The sequence below is a fragment of the Copadichromis virginalis genome, linkage group LG4 (genome assembly GCF_057382275.1).
Source record: "Copadichromis virginalis isolate Kocher_CV1m ecotype Utaka linkage group LG4, C_Virginalis_male_GT1.1, whole genome shotgun sequence".
Classification (NCBI taxonomy): domain Eukaryota; kingdom Metazoa; phylum Chordata; class Actinopteri; order Cichliformes; family Cichlidae; genus Copadichromis; species Copadichromis virginalis.
The window spans coordinates 3,840,349-3,863,366 of NC_140621.1; the positions used below are offsets into that span (position 1 = coordinate 3,840,349).

At 42.3% G+C, this 23,018-nt stretch overlaps 1 protein-coding gene across 6 annotated transcripts in view; it reads left to right on the forward strand.

Annotated features, from left to right (window-relative positions):
- Positions 1-23,018, forward strand: part of caskin1 (CASK interacting protein 1) — a 137,394-nt gene that overhangs the window by 73,327 nt on the left and 41,049 nt on the right. For all 6 annotated transcript variants that reach the window (XM_085453172.1, XM_085453173.1, XM_085453175.1 and 3 more), the window contains exons 3-10: positions 11,984-12,081; positions 12,160-12,305; positions 17,212-17,307; positions 17,394-17,524; positions 19,251-19,359; positions 20,220-20,328; positions 20,997-21,091; positions 22,270-22,387. In XM_085453172.1, the coding sequence (XP_085309298.1) occupies positions 11,984-12,081; positions 12,160-12,305; positions 17,212-17,307; positions 17,394-17,524; positions 19,251-19,359; positions 20,220-20,328; positions 20,997-21,091; positions 22,270-22,387 (902 nt within the window). The remainder of the gene's footprint in view (positions 1-11,983; positions 12,082-12,159; positions 12,306-17,211; positions 17,308-17,393; positions 17,525-19,250; positions 19,360-20,219; positions 20,329-20,996; positions 21,092-22,269; positions 22,388-23,018) is intronic.

A 23,018-nucleotide genomic window follows, 5' to 3' on the forward strand; every position in this document is an offset into this window, starting at 1 on the left:
CTTCAATCAAAAGTCAGGGTTCTCCTGGGAACACATAAAACTTTAAAAGTGATTTTATGCTCTATGTCTCACCACAGTTTAATACCAGAGGTCTACAGAGAGGTCTGGTACCTGTTTGCATCCTGATATGATTTGTAAAACTCTACAAACATGGTTTTAGTTTGTCATTATGGGTTATTGTTCTGAAGTTGAAGGGAAAAGAATCCAGAGTTGCTACATTTTAACCTCCAGCTCTATACATCTTCATCTTTGTCTGTAATAGAGTAGCTTTGCATGATTAGTTGTCCGAAATAATCCCCTTATATCTTCCAATAGGTCTTGGTGTCCCTCAGAGACCATGCAGTTTTAGTTCCATTCCCTGTAAGCTATCTCTCTTCTGATTGGCTGTCCCTTGCAACCAAAACATTTATTTTAATTTGAATAGTGGGTGGAGCTTCTGTGCTCGCAGCCAGAGTTGTATGCCTGAGGTGACCGTATTGGGGATGTGGGCTGAGCTTTTGGCTCATTTGTACCTGCAATGATCCCTTGATTTAATGGTCATGTTTAATATGAAATCCACCACGGTTTATATACCTTGATGTCATATACAGCAGCGGTCCCCAGGCCCCGGACTGGTACCGGGCCGTGAGTCATTTGGTACCGGGCCGCAAGAGTTTAGGCTCGGGTGTGAAATTTATGGTTTTCAGGGTTTTCATCCCGTGTTGTAGTTGTGTGTCTTATTTTGAAATAAATATTTACGTGTTACCATAGCGACCAGAGAGTATTAAGGGGCAGAGAGGAGGACGTTACTCTCAATGTTGTTGGCGCATTTCAGGAGGACGCTGCTAATAAAGTTACACAATTACACCATGGATTCGTGTTTATTATTACATGTACAATATACCACAGTTTTTGTCTTGGTCGTATCATTTTTTTTGTGTTTTATTTATCTGCGACATCTTAAAGGCCGGTCCGTGAAATATTGTCTGACATTAAACCGGTCTGTGGCACAAAAAAGGTCGGGGACCGCTGATATACGGGATCACATTTATGGTGCAGTAACCTGTAAACAGCAGAGGGCTTAGATTCTGCATCAAATGCTACCAATTTCAGTGCTCTTGCAGGCTTCTTAAACCCTTCAGCAGACTGTTTCAGACTGTTCTTGCTTCATCCGGTTGTTCAGTGATGACGCGACGAATCCTACTTCCGGGCCTAAAGTAGTCTGCGTTTAATATGGCTTTTGTGTTGTTAACATGTTTAATGTTTTGTATTTTCTTCTATTTGATCTCAAAAAGCTCCTGAAACAGTCAGTGATCACTGTTGACCTCCCTCGGCTTTTATTACCGCTAATCATTTATTTAAGGTCAGTTTTTAAAACCTTAGGATGTAACTACAGCCCAGCCCATGCAGCAGTATATGAATGACTAACCTCGTATTGTGGATGGATTATCTCAGTTGTTCTCCTGGCTGAAGTTTGGTCCTTTTACAGCATCCTGCCATGCGATTACATTTGTTCCTGACCACCGAGAACACTCACGTTAACTTTTATCGAGTGGAAAAAAAAGTTAGCTTGTTTATATTATGCTAACATAGCTGTGTCGCTAGCGGTCACGTAGCACATCATTATATACCAGCTAGCCCAACTTCAGTAACCCTACAAACGTCACTGCTGTTTAGTTTTCTGTCTTCATTTATGCTGGAAGTGATAACAGAGCTGTACGTTTTAATTTGTTTCCAAAACCCCGCAGTCAGGACATGCTATATTGTATTTAGATAGAAGCTAGCGAGCTAACTCCCTGCTAACTTCTAACTCCGTTAAATGTCATAAATTCCGTTTTCATGGATGCCTGGATGTTAAACTCAACTGTTACACCTGGTAGAGCAGAACGCTGATCATTTTATTAAAGATGAAAGACTTTAGACAGTTTTTCAACTCTCAGTAATGCCACAGTGATCGTTTGATATATGGACCTGCAGCGGAGTTTAGACCCAGACACGGCTAGTGACGTCAGACTTAACGACCGGATAGTGTCAAGAATGCTATGGAGCAAGACAAACTGCATTTAGGCACTCATCTAGAAGAAATTCTCCAGACCTTCTTAGGCAGAACAGATTATGAGAGAACTATTTTTCTTCATCCGGATCAGTCATAGGACAGAGGGTGTTTCGTACTGTTCAGGCTGTGCAGCCCCTTGAGGCAAGCCTGTGATCTGACATATTGAGCTATACAAATAAAGCTGACTTGACCCGTCACCCTTTATAAACATGCCAAAGGACCTATCCAACAATGACATGTACATTGCAGTGAAATAACTAAAACCATGCAAAAATAAAAAGGAAGCAACATTTTTATCAGATATATCTGTGCAGTTGTCTTATAAAAATCACTTATACTCAAGTTTTCCATTCAAGCCTGGTTATGTGAAACAAAGTACTGACTTTAACTAGTTTGATTACAATAAATTTTCTCCTGTACGTTTGTTACATGAGTACAATGTAAAATGCTGAATTTAATGGAATATGGTTAAATGAAAATTACTTGATTAATATACATTCAGTTTATAACAAGCACATTTTCCTTAAAGATTAGCTGCATGAATAAATAAACCATTGCTTTAAGGCAGACATTCGTCAAATGAGTGTCCCAAACGGCATACTGTAAATCCCCTGCTAGCACCTTTTTGCACTTCACAACAATCAATGATGGTAAAAAAAACCACAGCGTCATCTGAAACACACTTCCAAGAAAACAACAAAGGAGAGACGTTATGATATTCTTTCTATGTCTTCTCTTTGTTGTGTTACAGTTATGTTTGAGTTGCATGTTATTGGGCCGTCAGAATGCGACGGCCATGAAACGATCAGTAAATCAACTTTAAATTCTCCCGGTGACTCACTTCACCCTCATTCACATGCTAGCTTTCTATTCCTCCTTTCTAATATGCACCCTCGCCTGTGAATCATATCCAACAATTCTTGTGTTACTAACAGAACCACAAAAAAACGTAGCCGACCCCTGATGGGAATCAAGAAATTGATAGAAAATTAGCCAAGCTAGCGAGGCTGCTGCAGGAGTGTCTTCGATGTGCATTCTTTCAGATGCATGAACTGCTAACTAAAGTTAGGTTATATCTCTCAGTGCATCCCAACGTGTTACTCTTGGTGGAAATGACAGTAGGTGGAACACTTGCATGGATCTAGATAATTCTGGACTGTATTTGAGAGCCACTTAGTCATTTTTAAATAAAACAATGCTTCCTAAACCAAAACAGGAAACTACATTTTTACATTGAGCCCTACTCCCTGTGATTAACACTCTTCTCATAGAGCTGAGAGGATTGTACTACCAGAAAGCAACATTGCAGAGATTGAGGATAGCTAAGTATCCTGGAATCCCACAGGCAAATGGTAATCAGGAAGAGGCCGCTGGGAAAGCTGCAACCACCAAATGCCAACAGGGTGTAAGGGAATGCCTGAAGAGTCTGTTGAATGGGAAGAACAAGATCAGGACAATTAGCACCTATGCCCTGCTGGTGGTTAGATACCCTCTGGGATGAAAGGGTGGCCAAAGGAGGAGATGGACCAATGACATCAAGACAAGGAAGCACCTGACCATGCATGGAGGGTTTTATTCCAAGTCCAGCATCCTGAGACTGTAGCGGAAGGAAGGAGGCCAAAGACTGGTGAGTGTCACAACCACTATCCAACATAAAACAATAAAGGTCCATGTGTACATCAGGAAGATGGCCATAAGTGATTGTGTGCTTCGTGAATACTTCAGGCAGCAGAAACCAGAGGAAAGACAGGAGTAAGAAGGGGAGCCATCATGGAAGAAATGCATGGAATAGCAGCTGATATCGATAAATAATATCAGCGGCTGGACTGAAAGACAGCACAGAAGCACTAATCACAGCAGCACAGGAACAAGCTCCTAGCACAAGATCCATAGAGGCTGGGTTTTGTCTGTGCAAGCGCAGGCTGTGTAAAGATGCCCCTGAGACAACCCAGCACATAACAGCAGGGTGCAAGATGCCAGCAGGCAGGGCATACATGGAACGCCATAACCAAGTGGCCGGCATAGTGTACAGGAACATCTGTGCCGAGTATGGCCTGGAAGTCCCGAGGTCAAACTGGGAGACGCTCCCCAGGGTGGTCAAGAATGACTGATCTAAGATCCTGTGAAATTTCCAGATATATATGGACAAACTAGTGATTGCTAACTAGCTAGAGAACATCTGAGCACTCAGGGCAGTGACCCCCAACCTTGGCAAGTGGCTCCAACTGATTCCAGGAACGACATCTGAGATCTCTGTCCAGAAGATTGTTGTCCTTGGAAGGGTGCAGGACCCTCTTGCTCCCAGCCCTTTGGTCGACGACCTGAGCTCGAACGATAAAGACTGGTCCGCATGGTGAGTGGGGAATTAACCTTCATGTATCCAGAGTACGTGGACCGATCGACCTTCTTATTTAAGTGATCTCTTGGGTATTTGTATTCTTGTACCATTTCCACCATGCCCTAACCTTGTGGAAAGAGGAGCAGTAGGAGTCCTGAATCTGTGGACTCCAACAGCAACCTAATTTTGCTTGTGGTTACATTTTTCCCCAAATGGCTCCAACGCCTGACCAACCAGTAAGTAAGACCACCCACAAGAGAGGCAGGGACTAACTTCTGAATACCAAAACTATGCGGTTTAAACAGTGGATCTCCAAGCATTTTTTCCTTTGTGTGCCACTCCTCTAGATTAGTTCTGGGCTGGAATCGTTTGCACATTGCAACTATAACCCAGCTCATTTTTGACTGATGCTGTAACAGAATCGCTTTGACTTCGCTGTACTTGTTTTAATTGATGTACACGACAATTCATCAGCATGTACTACTGTAAAAGAAAAAGAAATTAAACAGTTTAGCTCAAAAGACAAAGGGGACAAAAATGTAAATGCATGAGTGAACTTTAATTAAGTTAGAATGCAAGTATAAATATCAGCATTTGTACCAGGAGTTCCCACGAATCCTGAGCGCGCTTGTTTTTTGCTTCTCCTTCCACGGTGGTCCGTCTTTTTTCCGTCAGTCTGGCTCACTCACTGTCACTTCATCCATGATTGTCTACTTAATGCAGCAGGAAACAAGAGAAGATAGAAATGCAAATTCCTTGGAGCTCGACTCATGCCAGCTTCAGCTGGTGAGGATGATTTAAACTGAGCTAAAAAAGACTGCGAAGCGTGCGAAACACAGTGGCCTCTGCAAAGATAAAGATGAAGAGCAATCCTTGCAGAGCAGCGTTCCCACTCTGAGTGAAACTAAACAGTTTAATCTAATTAGTGTGTTATTGCCTGTTTGCCCCCTAATTCCTCTCACAGTAATGAGTACGGGTGATGCTAACACGGCTGGTATGAGGCGCAAATAACTCATGAATATTGTTTCTGAGAGAAATGTATGGGTCAGGATAAATATTGCACGTAATGAGTCTGCATAAACTGATTCACTTTAGATTCATTTGCTCCTCTTGGCAGCGGCTCGAAGACTCCTAATGAACTGCAAAAGAAGAAAGAAGAAGCTCGTGTCATAGCTGGCAACTTTCATCGTCAGTGCATGTGTACAAAACAACGTTTCCAGAGTGAAAATGGAGGCTGGTGTTGCACTGTGATGCTCGTCACTAGTTTGGTTATTTTTAGATATTTTGAAAACGGAGGAAATGAGAAATTAGAGCAAAGGCTTTTCACATGTGTACGATTGACACAAGCGACCTGACAACAACAAACCACTTACCGAGGATGAAGATTCCTCTTTATAAAGCCTGACAAGGAGATGTCCACTGAGACATGAGAGGACATTACAGAAGAGCTGGCATTATGTATTCACTGTAGTGGGTGTGTTTGTGCACGCGTAGAGGTTTGCTGTTGGAAAGTATCACAGAGGACGGAGGCTTTCCTGGAAATAAACACACTGAACATGCTACTTAAAGATATAAGGCCTAAAAACGCTACGATGAATTGGCTTTATTTACTTGGAGCTGGAACTAGAACAAGTCAAATCAATACAAATGATTTAACCAAAAAGAGGTTAAATAATTTTATATGGAAGGACGAGCGCAGTATGCACCACCGGCAGGCAGAGGTGGCACCTTTGGTGCAAAAATACTATTTTATACTTGTCAAACTCTTATCTTTGGCATATTTAAAGCTTCATACAACGCGGTTAACAAATGACAACGTTTCACAGGTTAGAATTAAATGTCAATCATATTGATTTAACTTGTGTAATACTCTTGATATTTATAACTGAGTGATCTGTATATATTAGTGCTGTTTCTTAAATTTGTAAACTGGTATATATGTATTATTTAATTAGTTTAATCTGTTACTGTTACTGTCTTGGAGCAACTGTAACCAACATGTTAGGCAAGCTCCTCCTTTATTTCATTTTCACCTTTGTTAAACATCTGAGACGTGGTTAACAGGTAATCACATGCACTCAGTGTCACAGGGAGTGGTTTCACTGGTAAAAGAGGAGAATTGGGTTGGGTGGGTTTGCAGGATATCTAGAGCGAGCGGCCAGGTGAGTGTCCGGTGGAGAAGCTGGGCCGTGGATCACAGAAGACACAGGTAGACGGTCAGGTGAAGAATGGCGGCTCGAGCTGGTCCTTAAATACTGGCTCCGATGGTGATGATGATGATGATGATGATGATGACCTGCAGGTAAGATGAGCAAGAGCAGGAAAAGGGAACTCCGCCTAAGGAGGGAAACACCTGGATTTAGAGGCAGGAATGGAAAAACATTCCCCACGAAGTAGCAGCCAGCCTGGACCATGACCGACAAGAGCTAATAATTTCTCTGTACATAAAAAGGTAGGCTCGAAGGCAATTAAATGAATTGTGTGTGTGTGTGTGTGTGTGTGTGTTTCAGGAGGTAACCTACAGTGAGAGTTAGTAAAACTAAAGGTTTAACATGTCGAGCTTGTTTGTACACATAAACTAAGCACACGAGCAAACAGAGTTTATTTGTACAGGACTGGTTATTTAGAGAATAGCAGCTCTTTTCAGGTCAGGTCCATGGTGAACTGTACCACATTGGGAAGCAGCCACACGTTTTTCTCCCCTACTTTTAACTGGGTTGTGACCTAACCAGTGTGTGTGTGTGACTGTCATCTGTCAGCTAAGCCTGCTGCAATATTAATAGCCCACAGTGGGCCCACAACAGCACAGGTCCACTGGAAATTCTTCTCAGTCCTTGTAATTATGACAACGACAACGATTTCATTGCCCACAGCAGGCAGAGGAGCTGTTATAGAAGCAGCTCGTTGCCCAGTGGCTCGTTATTGTAGCTGCTGGTGGTTTTAGATTATTTGTGAATCTTCAGGAGCTGAAAATGAAGTAATCAGAGTATTAAAACAGCACATTCTTCTATTGAGAGGGATCACTATCTGTGTATGTGCTGAGCAATGACATTCTTACTTTGAGGACAACACACAAACAATAAATGCAATAAATAACTAAACTAAAAGAATAAAAAGCATAAATAAACAAAGCCGGTATTATGTACAGAAGGGTGTGCGCGGTGCGTTTAATGGCCTGAAAAAAGTAGGAGAAACGAAAGGACCCACACTTTCTGTACAGGCAACGTGACAGACATTGATTAGTAGACAACAGAGACACAGGACGGCGTGATATGTGAGCCAGGAGCTGGCAACAACACACGCACACACATTAACAGGTTTACATGCGGTTTGTCATAGACGCAGCTCGTCTGAACTGCGCGCCAGCAGACGGGAGAGACGAGTGACGAGACAGACTGGCGTCCTTCCTTTCTTCTCTCTCCTCAGTCCAGTGTGTGATTGTTGGAGCGGCGTGCTTCTCGGGAAAGCTTGACAGGCATAAGAAATGTCTCATTACTGAAAATGGGTCAACCCATGTGGCTTTACAGTGTGTGTGTGTGTGTGTGTGTGTGTGTGTGTGTGTGTGTGTGCGCGCGCGACAGGTGAAAAGGGCCGGTACGAGGCTCGCAGCAAAACTGCATGAACAGACTGTGTGTGCTTACAGGGCAGAGGAGTTATAAAGCTGATTTGGAGTAAAGGCATAAAAATGAAGAGAAGGAGGGAAAGAGACGCGTTCGTGAGGCTCATAGGAGGAAAATAAACAAACAGGCAGCAGGTGAAAACCCGAGATATTAAAGTGGCCTCCCTGGTGTCTGACATGGATGTAGGATATGGATTCAAGAACAGCGTGCAGTGTTGTCTTTGAGAGCGGGTTGTGGCTTGTGTTGTATTTGTCTTTAGCTGCTAGTGTTTTAAAGGGACACTCCAGCAGGATTTAGCCGTGTGGTAAATACAGAGCTGCAAACACATTACAAAATGTCAGTGTTGTATTTGGAAAGCATGTTTGGAGCCAGACCACACACAGAACTTTACTCAGCGTTGCAGTGACGTTACATCGATTTTTTGGACAACCTTTGTCTTTACACATTTACAGACGGAGCATCAGGATCTCAAAACCGCAAAAACCTTTCAAAAGAGAGAGAAGTACGACTTTGTGCTAATCTAAGATAACATATCAGAGAATGCAGAATAAATTGAAATGTTTGGAACGTGTTTGGTATTTCCAAATATCTCCCTTTGTTTCCATGTCTATAAGCACACCATCACTACTCAAAGACAGACAGGTGCCTCCATAGTATGAAGAGTGTAGCATAACTGGGTGCACAGTCGTTGCTGGAGGACTTTGGGGCTCAGGAACTGGAAGCAAAAGATGGAAACAGTGGAGAAAAAGAGTTCAAAGAGATGAGGCAGCGAGGAACACCCTGGAGAGGAAGGATGAGGCTGCAGAGAGACGTCGTATCAGCTGCTGAGAGTGAGACAGACGAGGGTTTGGTTTAAATGAGGAAGAATAACAGGAGAAGTGTATGAATATTTCATGGAAGGTTTTACTAGAGTACTTGCCAAAACCAAGGGCTTCCCTCCCCCTAAACATACACCCCACTGACACAGTCTTGAGACCCACACACACACAGACACACACATTTCCTTCCGGCTCAGCCTATTGCAGCATTATGTAAGACTATCCTTTTTTAACCCTGCAGTTAAACACGAATGGAAGAAGACGAGTCGCTGCGGAGATGCAGAGGATGATGACACAGCTTGTTGTCGATGCACACGCCTCACACGGCCACATCCAGAAAGCTTGTCTTTAAAAAGATGTGAATTTCCAGTTTTGTTTCCTTTTTTTGTTGTTGTTTTTTTGTTGTTTTTTTTGCCTGTCCCGTTTGGCTCTTTTGCATCAGAATTGTTGTCTAAAGGCAAAGAAAGATGCCCAACGGATTTACTTTACCAAACTGACCATCCCAGCCTTGCCGTAATGGTCCATTTGATTCACCTTTTATTGTTTATTTTATTTTCACTTACTGAATACGGGACAGACTTGACTGGGGGAAAGAAGGGGAGAAAGAAAGAGGGAAAGAGAAACAGCTGAGAAGAGGGACGGGGGAGAAGGGCAAAAGACAAAAACCAACAGGATGAGCAGGAAAAAAAAGAAGAAAAAAAAAAGCATATATCAATCACCTGGATCACCTGCTGAGAAAGAAAAAAGAAAGCAAGCAGAAGAGAACAAGAGTAATAGAATAAACAACATCACAATGATATATGGGAATATGACAGTAAATACTAAATGTTAAACATTATTGTGCAGCACATAAGATCAACAGAACACAGCAGTAATGATCTGCTAGAGGTCAGTTTTGTTTCCTGTCCTTTGTTCTGTCTACAGACGACTGTCGTCACTTTGGTTTTTGTGTTATTTCAGTGGTGCTGCTTTCCTTTAGTCCCCAGCTTCAACCTCATAATTTGCATTTACATTTATGATTTCTTTCTGCGACATCATTAAATGCGATACACCCACAAACAAATCTCCAACTACGAGACGAGTTCTTGTGGAGGAAGATGTAAGAGTGACAGACGTGTGCACAAACCTGTAGACAGAAAATGTTCCTTTGTTTTCTTTTTGTTTTGTTAATGATTTCACAGGTGCACCTTGTGTGTATTGTTATTTGGCCTTTTTAATGGTGATATATTGCATCATTTATCCAGACTGAGGTCAAGGACACCCCATAGAGCCGGGAGAGCTGAAAACATGAGGACCCATTGATTTGTGTTATCAGGCAGAGAACGCTGCTTTTACTTTTCTCCTGAACAGAAAAAAACAGACACATTTTAAAAGAAAAAGAGCATCTTTAAAACAAATGAGAGGATGTAGTCTGTTACATAATTACCAGTCAGTGAAGCGCCAACTGGAGGTAAAACTCTGGAATCTGGAAATGCTTTATATTGTTATTGGAGTCTCTCTCAGCCCTTTTTATTCACATGTAAGTGCGCATACGTTGCAACTGAAGGGAGATGTGGACGTGCACAAGTTGCTACACGTCAGCTGAATAAAGTGCTATGCAAGTGCTAGAAGCTAACATTGAAGCTACACGAGTGGCTTTGCTGTGCAGATGGATTATTGGCAAATATTAAACCATTCAAATTAATTTTGGGATCACATGATGTGTTAATGTGAATGGTCACACAGACCAACTGTTTATAAATTACCTCTCGAATTCAATTAAAAAATGGGAAAAAAAGTTGCTGTAAACGTTGCGTCATTCTGCAATCAGTCTACGATTAAATGGGTCAAACGGGCAAATAACTGTGATAAATGGTTCATATTTAACAGAGATTCACATTTAATTATTACATTTGCACTCAGCAACCCTCCTGTTCTATAGGAATACAACCAAAATACAACCAGCTGGAGGCCAGAGTGTGTGTGGTGGGTCCCGCAGTAGAAATGCTCCTCAGCATGAACCAATCAAACTCGAATCACAACCTCTTCACAGGTGCTTCTCGTAAATTCCTGCTTAAAATACTTTGAATCTTTCACGAGTTAGCTGAAGCTGTCGGATGAATGTGAAGAAACAATCCCTCCGTGTCCAAAACATGTATGATTTCAGCTGCCAGGTATAGTTCAATCAGTTCAGTCTTTTGAGGAAATAGCAAGTGGTTCATCGCACGTCAGAAAACCTGTGAACTCAGCCACTGGTAAAACACCGCCCACTGATGATTTAACAAATCAAGGTTACTAAATGTACTAAACATTTGAAGTAAGCACAAAATAAGGAGGCATTCAAAATATCTCCTTGTGTCTTGTGCACAACGCTGTATGTATTTATATACGTATGAGTCAATCAGATAATGTGCAGATTTCTCAGCTTTCTGTGTGCATGCTCTGATCGGTCACTTCCTGCCAGATTCCTGGTCACCAACACGGTGGTGTCAGACATGTTTAACACCCGCGGTGTAAAACATGCTTAAGCACAGGTTAACGAACGGCTGCGTTCAGGTCACTTTTCTTTGGATCTTTTTTTCTCATGACCTTTTTAGTCCAGTCCAATAAAAGTTGGACTGTTTCTATCCAATAAAAGTTAAATATTATTTATTATATTTGTGTGTGTGTTTGAAATTTCATGTGGCTGCATTTTAACAGGAGACACGCTCGCTACCTCGGCTTCACGATTTGTCACGGTAACTGCAGACGCTCCTCGAGCTCGACTGTGACAGTGTTTGACAGCCAGGAGCAAATCAGGCAGAGGAGCGAGGACACACATGTCACAGCAGATCCGAGTCAGATAGAAGGTGTGCATGTTAGGAAGGCTCAGAAACAGGCTGTTTTATCCCTGCTTTCATTTACGTTTGCCTGTCGTCTCCTCCTCAGACGCTCTCTTGGGCTGATACATCAAGGCTGACGTATCGGTCTCATCTGCTTGCTTTTTATCCTTGTGCACAGTCACCGCGTCCTTTCCTTGATGAAATACTTCTCCTCCTGTGACTGTATCCCACCATCTTATCTCTGCTGCTGCGCTGGAGTTTGTAGCTCTGCAGCAGATACAGCTGTAGTCTAATCAGCTGCTATTAAATCTATTTGTCACGCCAAGCCTCGCCATTTATCAGTGACCTGTGTGTGTGTGTGTGTGCTACAGGTTTTCTCCGCTGCATCATGCTGCCCTTAATGGGAACCTGGAGCTCATCTCTCTGCTGCTGGAGTCACAGGCTGCTGTCGACATCAGAGACCAGAAAGGTAAAGAAACACATGATGATGTACTGCAGCTGAGCGTGCGATGGACACGTCCTGTGTTTACGCGCTGTGGGTCTGCAGGTATGCGGCCGCTGCACTACGCAGCCTGGCAGGGGAAGGCAGAGCCCATGAAGATGCTGCTGAAGTCGGGTTCGTCTGTCAACGGCCAATCAGACGAAGGACAAATTCCTCTCCACTTGTCAGCACAGCACGGCCACTACGATGTGGTGAGTATCATGTAGTTTTACCAAAGAAGCAAACGCTGCACGAGAGCAGCACAGGAGGAAGATGCTAATCTCAATATTATTTGCGTAACATATTGTGGCCATTAGTTATTCTGCACTAGTCAGCTGAGCATGGCCAGCAGGATGTGGTGAGGGAGAGTTTTTTAAAAAGCACCAAAGACATCTGTCTGCACAAACTAACTGAGTGAAGAACAGAGGAGAGAAAAGTCACAGAGGTGAAATAAACGGCAGTTGTTTCGAGGAGCATGTCTACTGCTTTAAATGGGCTGGAGTCACACATGCTTTTATATATCGGCACAATTAGCAGTAAATGTAAACAAACTACTAAATCTGTACTTAAGCAGCTTTAGCAGAGAAACAACAGTCAAATATAGCAGATCAACTGCAGCAGGTAACATGCAGTAGAAAAAAGAAGAGATGTGCGTTTCCTGGCTGCACAGCTGGAGACGCGCTGCTTTCTGAAAGCACTGTAACTAAGTTTAAGAATATAATCCACCCACTGTTATCATCTCCAATGCCCTGTACCAACACAGAGCAAAGCAGCTATCTGAACGCTACCCCAACAGAGGTCGATTATCTTGTTAATAATTTCACCTCCTCACTACGTACGACTCTGGATACTGTAGCTCCTGTGAAAACTAAGGCCTCAAATCAGAAGTACCTGACTCCGTGGTATAATTCTGAAACACGTACCCTAAAGCAGATGACTCGTAATCTGGAGAGGAAATGGCGTGTCACAAATCTAGAGGATCATCATTTAGCCTGGAGAAATAGTTTGCTGCTTTATAAGAAAGCCCTCCGCAAAGCCAGAACATCTTACTATTCATCACTGATTGAAGAAAACAAGAACAACCCCAGGTTTCTCTTCAGCTCTGTAGCCAGGCTGACAAAAAGTCAGAGCTCTTTTGAGCCAACCATCCCTTTAACGTTAACTAGTAATGACTTCATGAACTTCTTCACAAATAAAATTTTTATCATTAGAGAAAAAATTACCAATAATCATCCCACAGATGTAATATTATCTACAGCTACTCTTAGTACCATTGATATTAAGTTAGACTCTTTTTCTCCAATTGATCTTTCTGAGTTAACTTCAATAATTACTTCCTCCAAACCCTCAACGTGTCTTTTAGACCCCATTCCTACAAAACTGCTCAAAGAAGTCCTGCCATTAATTAATTCTTCGATCTTAAATATGATCAACCTATCTCTAATAATCGGCTATGTACCACAGGCCTTCAAGCTGGCTGTAGTTAAACCTTTACTCAAAAAGCCATCTCTAGACCCAGCAGTCTTAGCTAATTATAGGCCAATCTCCAACCTTCCTTTCATATCAAAAATCCTTGAAAGAGTAGTTGTCAAACAGCTAACAGATCATCTGCAGAGGAATGGTTTATTTGAAGAGTTTCAGTCAGGTTTCAGAGCTCAGCACAGCACAGAAACAGCTTTAGTGAAGGTTACAAATGATCTTCTTATGGCCTCTGACAGTGGACTCATCTCTGTGCTTGTCCTGCTAGACCTCAGTGCAGCGTTCGATACTGTCGACCATAATATCCTATTAGAGCGATTAGAACATGCTGTAGGTATTACAGGTACTGCACTGCAGTGGTTTGTATCATATCTATCTAATAGACTCCAATTCGTGCATGTAAATGGAGAGTCCTCTTCACACACTGAGGTTAATTATGGAGTTCCACAGGGTTCAGTGCTAGGACCAATTCTGTTTACATTATACATGCTTCCCTTAGGCAGTATCATTAGAAGACATAGCATACATTTTCACTGCTATGCAGATGACACCCAGCTCTATCTGTCCATGAAGCCAGATAACACACACCAATTAGTTAAACTGCAGGAATGTCTTAAAGACATAAAGACCTGGATGGCCGCTAACTTTCTGCTTCTTAATTCAGATAAAACTGAGGTTATTGTACTCGGCCCTGAAAATCTTAGAAATATGGTATCTAATCAGATTCTTACTCTGGATGGCATTACCTTGGCCTCCAGTAACGCTGTGAGGAACCTTGGAGTCATTTTTGACCAGGACATGTCCTTCAATGCACATATTAAACAAATATGTAAGACTGCTTTCTTCCATTTGCGCAACATCTCTAAAATTAGAAATATCCTGTCTCAGAGTGACGCTGAAAAACTAGTTCATGCATTTATTACTTCCAGGCTGGACTACTGTAATTCATTATTATCAGGATGTCCAAAAAACTCACTGAAAAGCCTTCAGCTAATCCAAAATGCTGCAGCAAGAGTCCTGACAGGGACTAGAAAGAGAGAGCATATTTCTCCTGTTTTGGCTTCCCTTCATTGGCTTCCTGTTAAATCCAGAATTGAATTCAAAATCCTGCTCCTCACATACAAGGTCTTAAATAATCAGGCCCCATCTTATCTTAATGACCTTGTAGTACCATATCACCCTATTAGAGCGCTCCGCTCTCGCTCTGCAGGCCTACTTGTTGTTCCTAGAGTATTTAAAAGTAGAATGGGAGGGAGAGCCTTCAGTTTTTCAGGCCCCTCTTCTGTGGAACCAGCTTCCAGTTTGGATTCGGGAGACAGACACTATCTCTACTTTTAAGATTAGGCTTAAAACTTTCCTTTTTTCTAAAGCATATAGTTAGGGCTGGACCAGGTGACCCTGAATCCTCCCTTTGTTATGCTGCAATAGATGTAGGCTGCCGGGGGATTCCCATGATGCATTGAGTTTTTCCTTTCCTTTCCAGTCACCTTTCTCACTCACTATGTATTAATAGACCTCTCTGCATTGAATCATATCTGTTATTAACCTCTGTCTCTCTTCCACAGCATGTCTTTATCCTGTCTTCCTTCTCTCACCCCAACCGGTCGCAGCAGATGGCCGCCCCTCCCTGAGCCTGGTTCTGCCGGAGGTTTCTTCCTGTTAAAAGGGAGTTTTTCCTTCCCACTGTCGCCAAAGTGCTTGCTCATAGGGGGTCATATGATTGTTGGGTTTTTCTCTGTATCTATGAAGCGCCTTGAGGCGACTTTTGTTGTGATTTGGCGCTATATAAATAAAATTGAATTGAATTGAATTGAATTGAATTGCTGCTACTTGATTAAATATCTGTGATTATAGAGGGTAACAAACTGGACTGAAGCTTTACTCTGCAGCCGCTCTCCATGTGGAAGTTCAAATACAAAAAGTTACAGAAACTGACTACAGATGAAAAATGAATCATTTATAATCCAACAAAGCAAACTGAAAGCATTCAGGAGACATTTAAAAACACAGACACTAGAGGCTTCAGCCCACAGTATCGTTCTCATTTGTTCATTTTAAGCTGCAAAGAAAGGAAAACATAATGAACTCCTTGCTGTGGTGCAGCCTCGCTCTCAGCATTTACTGAATTCTTCTTTTTTCTTAACAAACATCGTCAGCTGTAAACATTTATAGCCTACGAAGTCAAACTGACCTGTGTCTGAATGTCAGAAGGCCGTCCCTTTAACAGACCCATGCAGCCTTCAGTGTGTTGAAACCTTTGCACATCTTATTGTTCTGCACACTTTATCCAGTGTAACGAGAGAGCAGAACATTTTTATAGTATTTTTATGCAGCATAATGTAGAATGGAGTCTCTAACATGTGAGGCGTCACATTCTGGGATTGTGCTGTGCCTTCCATCGATGCTGTTTTATGTTTTTGTTCCATTATGAAATCCCGAGGGCGTTACGTAATGGATGAGTTATTTACTGTATTACAAATTAAATGGAAAAGCTGACAGTAGTGCTGTTGTGCTGCAGGGGACGTGGGCTGGCACGGTTTGTGGACGGGTCATTTCACATCAGAGATCAAATGTGATGAAACATTTCCAAAAATGAAAGTCAAAATTAAAAGTGCCTCGAAGTGAACATCTTAAATCTGAGCATCTTACATTGGGCATCTGATCTCTGATTGGTTTAGACCACGATATGGGCCTGATGTGTGTCTGTTGTTGACCACACAGACTTTCAGAGTTGCAGACCTTTTTTTACTTGAACAGCTGGTCGCACCGGTGCGACCTGGGATTTCTTTTAGTCGCACCATTGAGAAATGTGGTCGCACTCTCGAGCCCTGTGCTGGAAACAAGTTTATGTTGTCATAGAGTTTGTCCTGCAGAGCAGGTCTCAACCCGACTGAGTGCGCCACAAACTTTATTCACAATCGCTGGTAAGACTTCTCCATCATCACAACACCAAACTGGGAAGTATGGTATTCATCCCTGCAGATCATTTACAAAATCTTGGACAATATGTGCTGAAGCAGGTTGAAGCTGTTCGGGCGGCTCCTTGCTGAGACACTGATCCTTCCTTTAATTTGCTTTGCAAACGATCTAGTTTCCAAGCTGGCGAACGCACCTTTACACTCCTTACTCTTTTGTTCCTGTGGCGTGGATCGAGTAAACGTTCGATGCTACCTTCAGAGCTTTTCAAATTAAGAGTTTTGCTTTGTAGAGGATCATGGGAAATGGTGTTTGTCAGAAGCCTGTTAAAATGTAACTTCTGAAAAAACCCTCAGTATTAAAGTCAAAGGAGCTTGCAAAGAAAAGCGTCTGGACTTCTTTAAGTTGCTTGAAGACGTTTCACCTCTCATCCGAGAAGCTTCTTCAGTTCTAAGGTCAAATGGTGGAGAGTCCCAGATATAAACCTAGTGGGAGTGACCCCCTCAGTATTAAAATTGTTTATTTAAAAAAAGAAAAGCCTACAAAAATCTGTGTCATAAGAGAAACAGCTCAGTATTGAAAAGCGCTCTGATTCTACGTCTTCATCTCTGTTTTGTGAGAGGCTGTCTTCTCACATTGTGATCCTTGTGATACTCGTGCCCTTTTCTTTGCCCTTTGAGCGTATGGATTTTTGTCTCATGTGTCTGTGTGCCCCGTCTCCAGTCTGAGATGCTGCTGCAGCACCAGTCCAACCCGTGCATCGTGGATAACGCAGGGAAAACCCCTCTGGACCTGGCCTGTGAGTTCGGCAGAGTTGGGGTAAGAACCTACGGTTTCAATCAGTATTCGTCAACAAGAGTGCAACAATGTGTTGCTTATCTTCTCTTTGTTTATGTGTGTGTAAGGTGGTCCAGTTGTTGCTGTCTAGTAACATGTGCGCTGCTTTGCTGGAGCCCAAAAAAGGAGACACGACCGACCCTAATGGGACGTCTCCGCTGCATCTAGCTGCTAAGAATGGACACATAGACATCATCAGGTACACACACACACACACACACACACACACACACACACACATCTAATGATAAACTGGCTTTAAATGTCCTCCTCAGACTGCTGATCAAACAGATGTGTAACACAGCAGGGGAACTGTATAATCCAACACAGGCAAAGAATAATGGAGCAAATGGCAGAGAGTCACTGCTGATGCATCAGTCCTAAATACACTGTAGAGATCTGGAGACAGCTGATGGCACTCCAAATCCACACTGCACTTTATCACGCTAAATATTCAGTCATTATAAGCTCATCTCAGCATGGGTCTGTGTTTTATTCATTTATTTTTTTGCAAGCGTGCATCGCGGCAAAAAGACTCCCGTTGCCTTGGTGATGGCAGCGTTTAGCACAGAGCCTGAAAAGATCGCCGCTGAATGATGCGCCACGGCGGGTAAACGCACATATGGCAGAGTCCATTAGTTTCTCCGTTCGCTCTCAAATACTTTTGAAGTAACTCAGAGCTGCTGTGTATGTGTCGGTGCAGACACCGGCTTGCCTGGCGGGGACACACAAAGGCAGGTGGTGAAAGATGAGAAATGAGAGACAGACCTGCAACTGAGGGAAGATAGGAGAGAGTAGGAGGACAGGAGAGAGAGAGGAAGTAAAAGACGAGATGGAGAGAAAAGGAGCTCAAAACAGAGCCAGAGAATAAAGATTGTCATAGTTGATGGAGCACGGTGCGGCTGAAGTGACACTGATAAATGATGCTCATCAGTCATGGCCAGCCATGTGGAAGACAACACGCACACTTACTCACAGTAAGAGGAAAATTAAACGCGCTTTTGGCAGCTTTTTCATTTTCTTTCTGTCGTTTATTTATTTATTTTTTAATGAACTTTTCTCTGATCCTGTCATTTTATGGGTCAAACTGCTGATTTTCTGTACTCATTGTCAACAAATCCAATTAAAAAAACCAACATTATCAGTGACTGATGCTACAAACAAGTACAGCCTGTGTGGCCTGATGGACACACAGATTTTTCAATTACCTGCGGCTAAGCTAGAAGCTAACATCAGTGTCCTGATATCATCACACTTACCATGCTGATGTTTAGTAGCTATGTGTGCTATGTGGCCAAACAGATCTGAGTGATCCTCAGTCTTTGCTACTTAAGTTCAGTTTCCCTGTGAGGAAGCACTTGCTTGGCGATGGTGGGGATGAAAAACTCCCACCACAGGAAGAATCCCACAGTAGAACCAGGCTCAGGGAGGGGCAGCCGTCTGCTGCTGCAGTCACCATTATAATTAATAAAGACATCAGAGGGTGGACGCTTGTCTCCACCACTGTAAAAAAGATGCCATCCATAAAACAAAATTAGTCTTTAGAGTTACTGTTGCAAATCAGGAAGCTCGATGAATGACATCATGAAATAGGAAGCCAGACCTGAGCTGAGCAAGGTCAGCTCAGGTCTGGCTCCCATAGACCGAGATAGCACACCGTGCAGCGCACAGCGGATTCCTCAAGACTATCAGAGCTCTCTGATATTCAACATCTTCATATTTTATATGTTGTATGTAAAAAGTAACCAGTGTATCAAACAGAACGACCTGAATATGTCCTGCTTAAAGTGTGATTCAGCAAAATAACTAAATAGAATTCTAAATCTTTCTCACGTCACCTTTCCTCGTTGTCTTTTATTATACTTTTGAACTTGCCTGTTTTATCCTCTCTCGCTCTCTGTTCCGCCTGGTGCCTCTCCCGGCAGGCTGCTGATCCAGGCTGGCATCGACATAAACAGGCAGACCAAAGCAGGCACTGCCCTGCATGAAGCTGCCCTCTGTGGAAAGACTGAAGCAGTGAGACTCCTGCTGGAGGTGAGTGGAACTACAGCTGCAAAGAGTTGGGTTTGTGTCTCAGTGCACATGCAGGGGTGCAGTAGGTAGCAGCAGGATTGCGCTAATGCACATAACTAATCTGGAATCCAGCTCACCTAAAGATTTGCAATCATGTCACCTTTGACCTCTGACCTTTCCTCCATGGTCAATAGATTAAGCTGAAGGTCAGTGTGATAATAATGCTACATAAAGCTATTCAAACTGATGTTTCTGATTTGTTTTGGAAAACACATGATATTTATTAGTAAACATTTAACATCATTTTACTAAATACTGACATGAATGCTGAGTGTGTCCTATATCCACCTAAATAAAAATCAGAAATAATTATGCTCAAAATTATGCCAGCAGGGCAAATAACGAAACGACCGCCTGTATGGTTGATTTGAACACGCCACGAGGTTTCATGCTTAAGTGACTGTGTGTGTTTCGGCACAATAAACTAACCGTGTCATTTAGCTCCCGAGCTGCGAAAAGGTTACCAGCCTTCACCCTGAAGCGTCTTTGGACTGAATTCATCTTTGTTCCCTCGGCCTACATTTGTGTCAACAGATTTAAACGTGATATTGCTCTCTGGCTCTCAGCTGCCTCGGCAGAAAAGTAAGATGCGGGTGTAATTAGCAGAAGAGGCCCAGGGAGTTAGGGTTATGTTATCCTGACGTCAATTATGGTAAATCATCGCATCCCTACGGCATTTAATCAGCATCTAGATGTTCTCATTTCTGAGTCTAAGTAGCTGGATAGAGTGTGTTTCGTGGGATCTTTTTGCTGTATGCAGACGGCTGTTACAGGGCTGTTAATGTAATAACCAGAATTGTAAATTGTCCCCTCTTCTGCAGAGTGGTATCAATGCCACTGTGAGAAACACGTACAGCCAGACTGCGCTGGACATCGTCTACCAGTTCACTGCAACACAAGCCAGCAAAGAGATCAAACAACTGCTGAGGGGTAGGATGGATGTTTGTATCTGTAACAAAAGAGAGGAATAGATGGTCGAATGAAAAGCACAATGGACAGACATAGTTTAATCAACAAAATGATTGTGCTAAGCCAGGGGTGGGCAACTCCAGGCCCCGAGGGCCGGTGTCCTGCAGGTTTTGGATCTCACCCTGGGTCAACACCTGAATCACATGATTAGTTCGTTACCAGGCCTCTGGAGAACTTCAGGACATGTTGAGGAGCTAATTTAGCCATTTAAATCAGCTGTGTTGGTTCAAGGACACATCTAAAACCTGCAGGGACACCGGCCCTCGAGGCCTGGAGTTGCCCACCCCTGTGCTAAGCTAACCAGCTGCTAGCAGTACAGACTGCATCCATCTCAAACAAGCAGCCAGTTTACCCGTTATTATAATTATAGAATTACAAATGTATACTTTTAAAAACTGTATTCATATATTCAATTATCATATATGTATTTACAGTTTACTTTTCTATCAAGTTTCTTTTGGTCGTGCTTTTTAAAGGTAAAACTATACTGTGATAAATTAATAATGATGTCATGTTGAGAATGTAAAGTTCTTTATTGACACATTTTTACATCAATAGGATTGTTCTGCACAGTTCATCATTATTGTGTAGCAACTTCACAATGATAATTTACTTTCTTTGCCGCTCAGATGCGTCTGCAGCCCTTCAGGTTCGAGCTCTGAAGGATTACTGCAACAACTATGACCTGACCAGCCTCAACATCAAAGCAGGAGATGTCATCACGGTAAAGCAGCTGTTCCTGTCAGAAGCAAGAGGATTTAGTGTGATGGTGTATTGTGTTCATTGGAGGCTCATGAATTTTTAAAAAAGCTGTAAATTTGTGAGGCAAAACTTTGTCTTCCATAATAATATGATTGAAACGAGCTGCTGATCATTCATAACTGTTTTGTATAAGCTATTAATTCTGGAAGTTCAAATAGGTGGATACATTTCCACTGAAGCTTGAAAAGTGCACGAATATTGTTCTTTAAAAAATATAAATTCTTCACCGGCCTCTTAGAGTAGCTTCAGGGGCAGTTACAATATTGTTAATTTTAGCTAACCCTTGAAAGCCAAGCGTATGGTATTGGTTACATGTGTTTTTGTGAGTTTTTGAGACGTCTACATCATCAGCATGACTTTTTTTACCCTCAAAAAATGATATAAATTGCATGACAAATTTTTCAAGACTAAATTGCAAAAATATGGCTCATGTATCAAATGTGATAGAAATGACAACTCATATATGCAGATTAAAATTTGATAATAAATGATATAAAGGGTCAACAAACACACAAAAAATGTCATATTTCTGGCAGTGATTTCATCATTCAGGTTTTAAACGAAGAAAAAAAACCTTGAAAATATTAAAAGAAGTGTGTCATATGTGAATATTTGTTTTTTCACTGCCAGAAAAAAACAAAAAGTGCCATTTTGTATGAAATGATTTACCAAACATTTGAAAAAAATGGTGACACTGCGTAATCCCTGCAGACTCAGTCCTACCTCCAATCCACTGATTAGCCTAACAGATAGGACACTTTTCCATCGTTGCAGTTTACTGGAATCAGAAATGCAAGGACGATGGTTTCAGCATCCTTTATTTGCCGTGAGCGTGTTTTACAGAAGCATGTTTTCACTCCCTTCATCGCAGTGATGAATATTTATGAGCATGTTTGAAGCCTTTGGGGACTTATTACAGTAGTGAGGAAGCCAAGTAGTGCCAACGCTTTTTTCCTCAGGGTCTGAATGAACAAGTTGACTTTGGGGATTCAGCACCAAATGTGCAGCTTTGTGTTTTTTAAAAGAATAAAATTATAAAGTAATCACGTTGGAAAGCTTTAAATTAAATTCTGTGGTATTAATCATTTATTAATTTATGTATTGTCCACATTTAATGTAGTGGATGTGCTCGCCTCGCAGGTTTTGGAGCAGCACCCCGACGGACGCTGGAAAGGCTGTATCCATGACAACCGGACAGGAAATGACCGCGTGGGCTACTTTCCATCCACCATGGTGGAGGTCATCAGCAAACGCACAGGTGAGTTTGCGTGTATATGTGCGCGCATGTAAGGTCGTGTTGGAGCTGCTTTTGAAATTTTGATGAAGCTGGCTGCTAAAAAGCTTCTGCACATGAGTCAGGCACGTGTGCACACTCGGAGCGAACGCAGGAGATACTCGGAGGCAAACATCTGTAAAACCCGTACATTAAAGGTAAATTCGATAAAAACCCTCAGCCAGCTTTTTTTGAATAGAGCGAGTTAAAATAGAAGTCACGTCAGAGACTTTCATCGCTTTCATCTCATACAGTGGGAGAGGAGCTGTCTGTGAGTCAGCCAGCATCAAAGTGGTACCATACAGCCACCTGTCATCTCCGCATTGCTCAAGTTAAGGTCCAAGCCTGGTGGAATTTTTGATAGTACAGCATCAACCTGGGGAAAAAATCATAACAAAAAACCCCCAAACCCAAAACATTCAGGTGGTCGACACAAGGTTATATATCCCACAATTATCAACATCTTTCTTATGCCACCACAGACAGTGTAAAAGACGGATGAAGTCACCATGATGTCACACACTGGCAGTGAAACCGGTTGCTCATTGGTTAACGAATTGTCGATCACATGATGTTTGCCAATGAGCTTAACGCAGATAATCCTCTATTTTTAAAC